At 58.4% G+C, this 9,532-nt stretch overlaps 1 protein-coding gene across 8 annotated transcripts in view; it reads left to right on the plus strand.

Moving 5' to 3' along the window:
• Positions 1–4,609, plus strand: part of ABCB9 (ATP binding cassette subfamily B member 9) — a 44,414-nt gene extending 39,805 nt beyond the window's left edge. For all 8 annotated transcript variants that reach the window (XM_014588094.1, XM_014588097.1, XM_014588092.2 and 5 more), the window contains 2 exons: positions 259–395; positions 3,435–4,609. In XM_014588094.1, the coding sequence (XP_014443580.1) occupies positions 259–395; positions 3,435–3,695 (398 nt within the window). In that variant the 3' untranslated portion in view covers positions 3,696–4,609. The remainder of the gene's footprint in view (positions 1–258; positions 396–3,434) is intronic.
• Positions 4,610–9,532: the final 4,923 nt, after the last annotated feature.

Below are 9,532 nucleotides of genomic sequence, written 5' to 3' on the forward strand. Positions count from 1 at the left end.
CAAGAGCTGTGGCGTGGTCCTGGTCTCCGCTGGCGAGTAGGCGTAGCTGCGTGTCTGTTCTGAGTGGGGCGGGGGGCGGCGGGGGCTGGGAGTCCCCTCCCCGCGCCCCGGGTGTCTGTTCTGAGTGGGGCGGGGAGCGGCGGGCTCTGGCAGTCCCATCCCGTGCCCTCGGGGGCTTGTCCTGGAGAGTCTCCTCACTCTCCCCGGGCTGTGTGACCTCCCCTCCTGCTAACTCGCCCCTGTGTCTCTGCCCTGCAGAGACGGGGGAGAAGGGCGCACAGCTGTCTGGTGGCCAGAAGCAGCGGGTGGCCATGGCCCGGGCTTTGGTGCGGAACCCACCTGTCCTCATCCTGGACGAAGCCACCAGCGCGCTGGACGCAGAGAGCGAGTACCTGGTGAGTTGCGGGCTGGCCTGGGGGGAGCCGCCCCAGGAGGCCAGAGTCTCCAGCCCCAGCAGACAGGTGTGCTGCGAAGGGCTGAGAGGCCAGCAGAGTCCTGGACTGGTGTGGAGGCTGAGAGCCAGGGAAGGGGAGGCAGGGCCATCTGGGCTCAACCTCCGGGCTCTGGTGATAGGGGAAGAGGGCAAGTCAGAGTCGTGCGACCTGGAGCAGGCCTCTGCTCTCCCTGAGCCTCGTTTCTCTGGAAGAGAAGGTCCAGGGGTGCGCTCAGGGCTGGGTGCTCCTCATCGGGTCCATGGATTCATCCGCCCACGATGCGGGCACTTTCCCAGCTCCTCCGGGCACCGGCACGGTCTGGGCACTGGGGGTGCAGTCGTGGGCTGACCAGACAAGACCCCACCCCCGTGGTGGTTCCCTCCCGGCGGGGAAGACATAATTAACAGGGACAGAAGCATGAATTTGACCCATGGCCTGTGCTGCAAAGAGAGAGAGAAATGGTCCCAGGTGGGGAGAGTCGGAGGGTCAGTGTGGTCAAGGTTAGACCCAGATTCCAGCCAGTAGCTGCTGCCGGGGAGAGCGGAGCTCCTCTGACGTGTGCGTGTGCGCGTGTGCGCATGTGCGTGTGTGTGCAGGCCTTATTTATTTATTTATTTATTAATGTATTATTAATTTCTTTCTTCTATGATGAGCGAGAGAGAAAGCACCTACACCCTAGCCCCAGCCAGCCCTGGAATGTGGGTCCACTTGTGCCTAGCACAGGCAGGGAGGGCTCCACATGCGAACCCAGAACCTTCCCACGTGGGTCAGCCTCGCGGGCTTGCTTCTTACTGCCGCAGTCGGTGAGGCAGGCCTTTTGGGGGGCTGGGGCCATCCTAGAGACAGGATTATATGTCGCCAGAAGGGGGGCCCGCACTGGGCTTCCACCGACCCCCAGGGCAGATGTCTGTGTGGAGGCGTGGCTGCCGGGCTCGTGGCTCTCGGCGTGGAACCGGGGACATCAGGCACCATTTCAGCTGAGACCGAAAGTAGGGCAGGCAGCTGTGGGGAGTTCTGGGGCCACGAGAATCCCGGGAAGATGGGCAGGGGTGCAGTGGCTTGGAGAGGGCAATGAGTTTGGCAAGTTCGAGTCAAGCCAAAGGCCAGTGTGGCAGGTGGGCGGGGTGAGCAGAGAAAGGCGAGGACAAAGGCAGGGAGAGGCAGGCACCTGGGGCCCGGCCCGACTAAGGAGTCCGGATTCTTGTGAAACTTGTTTTCTGTTTTCAGTTTGTTGCTCACTGGAGAGAGACACACACAGACAGAGGGGACGGCCATGCTGCAGTCCCTTCTCCTCCATTCCCCTTAGGATTTGGGGCACACACGCACATGCGCTTGGTGTGATTTTTAAGCCGCTGGGTCTGGGACTTGAACTGTGGGGCCAGCCATGTGATGCAGCGCCTTAACCCCTACATCACTGGCTGGCCCTAGTCTTGATTTTTAGAGCAGTTTTAGATTTAAAGAAAACTGAGCAGAAGGTAGAGTTCCGGTAGCCCCCTCCACTCCCCTCCCCCTCGTCTCCACTATTATTAACATGTGATGCATTTGTTACAACTGATGAGCCTACAGGAATGCAGTATTTTTTAAAGAACTATTTATTTTATTTATTATTATTTCTTGATTTGCTATAGGGCACGTGCACTCACCAGAGAGAGAGAGTGAGAAAGCAAGCCGCTAAGTCCGGGCCTTGAACCGTGGTCAGCCCTGTGGGAGTCCAGTGCCTTAACCACCATGCCACCTGCTGGCCCCTACATGAATACGCTCTTGTTAACTAAAATCTATAGTGTGCACAGGGGTCCGTTTTGGTGTGATACAGGTCTATGTCTGACAAAGTCCTCAGTTGGGATTTTATCCTAAGACGCTATTCGCGGGTTTGGAGAAGTGTCATTAGAACTGCTTACACTATTTTAAATTCATGTGGGGAACGGATAAGGGGCCCCTCCGGGCAGGAGGGTTAGTGGCGTTCAGATGAGCAGAACAGAGGCGAAGGGAGGAACCGGGTGAGAGAGCGGGGCAGCCCGGGCTGCAAGATTTGCTAAGAACCAGCCTTGGGTGCTCTCGGAAAGGCGAGGGACCGAGGGTGACGCCCCGTTTTGTCAGCTTCGAGGCTTACACAGTTAACGCACCATGCTGGCGGTCAGAAAAGGAACCGGACGGCTAGAGAACCTGGGGTAGGGGCTGCTCTCCCGTCCCCCCTAGGTTTCCTTCAGACAGAAGCCCAAGAGCCAAGTCCTGGTCTAGCCTCATGAGGAACCGAAATCTCAGAGAGGTTAAGCGTCCCCCTAGGTTTCCTTCAGACAGAAGCCCAAGAGCCAAGTCCTGGTCTAGCCTCATGAGGAACCGAGATCTCAGAGAGGTTAAGCGTCAGCTACAGACTGAGCACCCCTAATCCGAAATCTGCAATGCTCCCAAATCTGAAATGTTTCAAGCATCAACGTCCCAAGTAGAAAACTCTACACCTGACCGCATGTGGTGGGTTGCAGTCAAAATACTGCAGTACAAAACTAGTATATAAAATGACCTTCTGTCTCTGCCTCTAAGGTGTGTGTGAGACAGAAATGAGTTCCTGTGTAGACAAGGTATCTCATTATGTAGATACAGATAGTTCAAAAATTTAAAAAAAAAATCTGGGACCAGCAGATGGCATAATGGCTATGTCACTGGACTCCCATGTAGTTGACTTGGGTTAGAGTCCTGCACCCACTGGCTTAAACTCACACCGGGTGCATGTGCGTGCGTGCCCAAGATCCCGAGAGGAGAATGGAGGAGAAGGGATTGTGGTATGGCCATGCCCCCTGGGGATGTCTCTGTCTATCTCTGTCTTTCTGCTGAGCGCATGCGCCCTATAGCAAAAACCTCTCCAAAAATAGACAAAGAAATCTGAAATCCGAAACTATGGCCCCAAGCATTCCATATCGGGGCTGCTGAGCTGTAGAGGCGGCACTGGGGCTGAGGGCGGGGCTGCCCTGCGAGCCTGGCCCCTCTGGCCCTGTGTCCCCGCAGATCCAGCAGGCCATCCACGGCAACCTGCAGAAGCACACGGTGCTGATCATCGCACACCGGCTGAGCACCGTGGAGCGGGCGCACCTCATAGTGGTGCTGGACAAAGGCCGTGTGGTGCAGCAGGGCACACACCAGCAGCTGCTGGCCCAGGGCGGCCTCTACGCCAAGCTGGTGCAGCGGCAGATGCTGGGGCTCGAGCCCTCCTCAGACTACACAGCCAGCCGCAAGGAGCCGCCCGGCAACGGCAGCCTCAAGGCCTGACCCGCAGCCTCGCGTCTCCTGGGGCAGAGGCCCCAGCACCCGCCCGGAAGATGTGCCCGCGGGGCCCCCCGGCAGCCCCCAGCTGCCCTGGGAGCCCAGGCCCGTGGCGCTGGCTGGCGACCTGCCATGGCCCACGAATCACCGCTTTCTGCATCTCGCCCCGGTTCCCGCCCTGTCCCTGGGCACCGCCAGCCCCGCCCTGCCACACGCCCCCGTCTGCTGGCCTCCCACCTGGTCTCCCCGGGCTCCTTGCCAGGACACCTTTTTAAACCAGGATCTCCCCGGGTTTTTTACTGCCCGGTTCGACACACCCCAGTCGACTCCTAGATTTCAAAAACATTTTTCTAATTGGGAGTAACGGAGGGCAAGTTCACCCAGATGTTCTAGAGACTTCTGAGCCAGGAGTGAACTGCCCTTCCCAGTAGCCTGGGGATGTCAGAACAGAACTGGTCTCTACCCTTTACTCGCAGAGAAGGGGCTTACCCAGATGTTCTAGAAACTTCTGAGCCAGGAGTGACAGGCCTTTCTGTCTCTCCCTCTTCCCAGCTCTGTGAGTCCGGCCAAGGGTGGGCGGGGGCCTGAGGTTCTGTCTGCCCGGGGCCCCCTCTGCCCTCCCAATCTAAGCCAGTCTCACTGTGACCCCTGAGGAACCTTGGCTGGGGAAGCGAGGGGCTGACCAGGCCTGACAGGGCCTCAGGGGTGGCCCGGGCTGAGCACCCCATACTTTTAGCCCCTGTGGCCCTGCCTCACCCCTCCCCGAGGCTGGCAGCCGCCCTCCCTGCCCCTGCCACCCTGCCGCTGGAGCCCCAGATGTTTGTAGGATGCCTCCTCTTCTGTTTGGTGGACGGGACTGGCTTTGCCCCGGGTTTGCGAGATGTTGGGAGAACCCGGTCAATAAAGTGTACTACCTCTGAGCCCTGACCTCTGACCTCTACTTGGGCCGTCCACCCCATCACCTGGTGAGGTTTTCCCAGCAGACCCAGCTCTCCTCCTGGCTGGCCTGGCCTGGACTCCATGTAGTCTCGGCCTCCCCGCACTGTCAGGACCACCCCTCTGTGCGCCTCGCGACCCCCGAATCTCCAGCACAGGCGTCTATGTCTGTCTGTCTGTCTCTGTGGGCCTGGTGCAGGGTGACAGGATGGCCTTCTCTAAATCTCAGAGACACCTGTGCCTCCTGGGGTAGCCAAGGCCCCCAAAATGGCCTCTGTTCTTTTCTGTCAGGTCTGGCACCCACGCTGCCCAGCCCGGGTGCAGCGAACTGTCACCAGTGGGACAGCTCTGTCAGGGCGGAGGACTGGCCTGGACACAGAGGGCCCCAGGGGGATTTAGCTGCTGGGCCGTAGAGAAGCCTGAGGCTGCAGAACAGGTGAGGGTAGCTTGATCCTCGAGCTCAAAGGTAGAAAGATCTTGGTATTTTAACTGCTGGTACCTGCATCTCACACCCCCACTACAGGAAAGGCCAAGGAAACCAAGGGAACCGGCCCACCGGCCCACTGGGTCCTCCACCCGCCCCCCGAGGCTGGGCCCGCCTGGAGTCTCTTATCTACTCAGGACTCAATGGAGCCTTAAACCCGGGCAGGGCAAGAATGTGCTGGCCCCAGTGCGGTCTGAGAGACACTCCCGCCTTGCAGACACCACTTAGCCTCAGGGCAACCCTCTGGGGCCACTTTTCTCCCCATTTTGAAGCCGAATCTAAAACACAAAGAAGTTGATTGATTTACCCTTTGCCACACAGCCAAGGCCTGCTGGGCTGAACCCAGAGAAGTAGGGAGCTAAGAAGTTGTTGGAATTACGTGGCCTGGACTCTTGCTGTTCTTGTACTATTTCAGAGTAAATAACAATTTTCAGTGTTAATGCCATGCAGCCCCAGTGAAATAGGCGGTGAGCTCGGGTCAGCGCAGAGGAGGACTGAGATGGCCGGAAATGGCCTCCCACTCAGCCTCCCCTCTCTGAGCCTCGGGGCCTCCTCTGTGGAAGGGACTGCCTTGAAGGCTGAGGGAGCGATGGCACCCGGAGAGCCGGGGTCTTGGGGAGGAGGTATCTGTTCCTATAGCTCCTGTAACAACCCATACACCGGGTGTCCGGCCACAGGAGTGAGGCCTCCCAGTCCTGCAGAGCGGAGGTCTGAGACCAACGTGGCAGCAGGGCCGCACGTCCTTGGATGTTCTGGGGAGGAAACTCCCTGGCCTCTTCCAGCTTCTGGTAGCCCCTGGCTTTCTAGGATGTGGTCCCCCCATCTCTGCCTGTCATCATGTGACTCCCACGTGTCTGTGCCTCTTAAGTCTCCTTCTGCCTGTCCCTGATGGGGACACTGGTCATCGGCTTACGGCCCACCTGGGCAACCCAGATCTCACCCTAAGACCCTTAGCTTGATAAGGACCCTTTTCAGATAAGGTCATTTCACAAATTCTAAAGGTTTGACCTGGATGTCTTTTGGGGGGGCTGGGGGGCACCACTCAGTCCACCGAGGAGGGGAACTTACAGCCCTGGCTCAGGTTAACCTCGGGACTTCATGCGTGGTTTTAGGGAGCGGGTCCTCAGGAGTTTGCAGAGCAGGTGGAAGCCCCAGCTTAGTGTGGGATCAGCTGCAGAGAAAAACACAGGGCGGGCCAGCAGATGGAGTGGTGCAACGTGCTGGACTCCCACATGGCCGACTGCAGTTGAGTCCCAGACTTGGTGGCTTGAAACTCACAATGGGCACTTGTACTGCATGCCCAAGGTCCCGGGAGGAGAAGGGATTGCGGTGTGGTCATGCCCCCGGGGTGACTTCTCCCTCTCACTGCGTCCACCCGTCTCTCTGGTAAGCATAAGCACACGTACCCTAAGACAAAAACCTCTAGAAAAAAAAAAAGGACCCTAAGACAAAAACCTCTAGAAAAAAAAAAGGAAAAACAGAAAATACGTCATGACTTTCCTGACCACCTACCGGATTGGGTCACAGTATTTTGACAAAACCAAGGGTCAACAAAACACGCCCCTGGGTGTCTCCAGCCTCGGGTCACGTATCTGCGACCTCAGTGTTGGACCTCAGTGTTGGACGTTCCTCTTCCTGAAAGCCCTCAGTGCTTTTCCATGGAGTTTTCATGGCTGTGGGACTGAAACTCCCTGGCCTCTTCCAGCTTCTGGTAGCCCCTGGCTTTCTAGGATGTGGTCCCCCCATCTCTGCCTGTCATCATGTGACTCCCACGTGTCTGTGCCTCTTAAGTCTCCTTCTGCCTGTCCCTGATGGGGACACTGGTCATCGGCTTACGGCCCACCTGGGCAACCCAGATCTCACCCTAAGACCCTTAGCTTGATAAGGACCCTTTTCAGATAAGGTCATTTCACAAATTCTAAAGGTTTGACCTGGATGTCTTTTGGGGGGGCTGGGGGGCACCACTCAGTCCACCGAGGAGGGGAACTTACAGCCCTGGCTCAGGTTAACCTCGGGACTTCATGCGTGGTTTTAGGGAGCGGGTCCTCAGGAGTTTGCAGAGCAGGTGGAAGCCCCAGCTTAGTGTGGGATCAGCTGCAGAGAAAAACACAGGGCGGGCCAGCAGATGGAGTGGTGCAACGTGCTGGACTCCCACATGGCCGACTGCAGTTGAGTCCCAGACTTGGTGGCTTGAAACTCACAATGGGCACTTGTACTGCATGCCCAAGGTCCCGGGAGGAGAAGGGATTGCGGTGTGGTCATGCCCCCGGGGTGACTTCTCCCTCTCACTGCGTCCACCCGTCTCTCTGGTAAGCATAAGCACACGTACCCTAAGACAAAAACCTCTAGAAAAAAAAAAAGGAAAAACAGAAAATACATCATGACTTTCCTGACCACCTACCGGATTGGGTCACAGTATTTTGACAAAACCAAGGGTCAACAAAACACGCCCCTGGGTGTCTCCAGCCTCGGGTCACGTATCTGCGACCTCAGTGTTGGACCTCAGTGTTGGACGTTCCTCTTCCTGAAAGCCCTCAGTGCTTTTCCATGGAGTTTTCACGGCTGTGGGACTCCCGGCCTCCCGCCCGTGTAGGCCCCTCCTTTCCCCAGTCTGCCCACCTCTCCTCCCTCCGCCTGCAGCCTGGGAACGCCAGGCTTCTTCCTCTCCAGAGCCCAGGAGTCGCTCCGGCTCCCAAGTCTGCAAACTCAATGCAGTGGGGACCGGGGCAGGCCAAAGAACCTCCCAGAGACCAAGCGAACAGTTCTTTAAAAGGCAGTTGTGATTTTTAAAATGGATGTTTTATTTGGAATCGTTTAGGTTTACAGAGAAGGCGCAATGACCACACAGCGCTGGTATAGGCCTCAGTGTCACCTGCCAGCGTCGCAGGCCACTGACCGGCCACCGCTGGACGACCCGGCCCTCCCAGCCAGCGAGGCGCCTACTTCGCTTCATCTCACCCGTTTTCCCGCTGTGCCTTTTCCACCCCAGGATCCAATCCAGGTTACAGCTGTACCCAGAAAGACATATATACATATATATGCGCATGTATACATTTTTAAAAGAGGTTTTTGCCTTAGAGCGGATGTGCTGAAGAGACACAGCGAGAGGGAAAGTGAGAAATCGCCCCCAGTGGGAAGGCCACGCTTCATTCCTTCCCCACCAGTCTCCTCCTGGATCTCGGGAACACATGCACACGCGCCCAGGGTGATGTTCGAGACACCGGATAGGACTCAACCCAGGGGTGGCCATGTGGGAGTCCAGCGACCTAACCACTCCGCCGCCTGCTGGTCCCAAGGTACGATCCATTTTTACTTGTTTTATTGTGGTACGGGACACAGAATGGGGAGGTCATTGTCGGTGATGTGCAGCATACGGGACACAGAACGGGAGGTCATCGTCGGTGACGTGCAGCACACTGCCAGCGCTGTGCAGCCATCACCCCCACTTACTTCCAGGACACGATCTTCACCCCAAAGAGACGGGGCCACGAACACCCCTGCCTCCCGCAGCGCCTGCCCGCCCCCGATCTGCCCCAGCCTCTGGAGTTGCCAGCTTGGGACACTGCCTGCGGTGGAGGGGGTCCGGGGTGCGCCTATACCTGGCTTATTGCTCAGTGTCGTGGTTTCGGGGTTCGCCCCCACAGAAACCCAGGATGAGGCTCGGCTCAGTGGAAGAGACCGTGCAGAGGTGGCCCCAGCGAGGTTGGTGTCGGATGTTTCCAGGCAGGGAGTGAGTTCTGCTCTCACGAGGTTGTTGCAGTCACTGTGAGAGCGGGTCGTCGCACCGCGCGGTGGCCTCGATGGCGCGCCCCCTTCGTCATCGTCCTCTTACGGTGCCGTGTGCAAACGCCGGCCCAACCTTGACCTCTCCAGGCTGCCGACCCGTGAGCAGAACAAGCCTCTTTTCTTCACGGAAGGCTCTGGCTCGGTTACCTCGTCCCAGCAACACCGGGCAGGCAGGACCCGACCACGGCCGCCTGTCACCGTCATCGCCCGTGGCTGCGTGCTGCCCTTCTTTCAGCTTTAGTCCGCCATCGGCGCATGCGTTCTCCAGGTAGAGACAGTGGGGGATGGCCACGCGGCAGCCCTTCCTCCTCACTCGGGATTCCGGGCACGCACGCGCACGTGCCTAGCGTGTTTTTCCAGCCACGGGTTCGAGACTCGAGCTGTGCAGTCGGCCCCGTGGGATCCGGCGCCTCGACGACCCCCAGGCCAGGTGGCCTGTGCTCCGCATTTCTCAGGCCTGGCAGCACGGAGGGTGGGCCACGCCAGCCTCACCGCACACGCCCGGATCTCGCCCGTAAGGCCTGTGTCCCCACGTGAGGACGCCCAGAGCCGTTCAGCAGCTGTTCGCGGGGACCACCGGCGTGTCTGTGGGCTGCCGTTCGGAGACGTGTCGCCTGGGGTGACGGTATTGCCTCGT

The sequence above is a fragment of the Tupaia chinensis genome, unplaced genomic scaffold, assembly GCF_000334495.1.
Source record: "Tupaia chinensis unplaced genomic scaffold, TupChi_1.0 Scaffold000258_1, whole genome shotgun sequence".
Classification (NCBI taxonomy): Eukaryota; Metazoa; Chordata; class Mammalia; order Scandentia; family Tupaiidae; genus Tupaia; species Tupaia belangeri.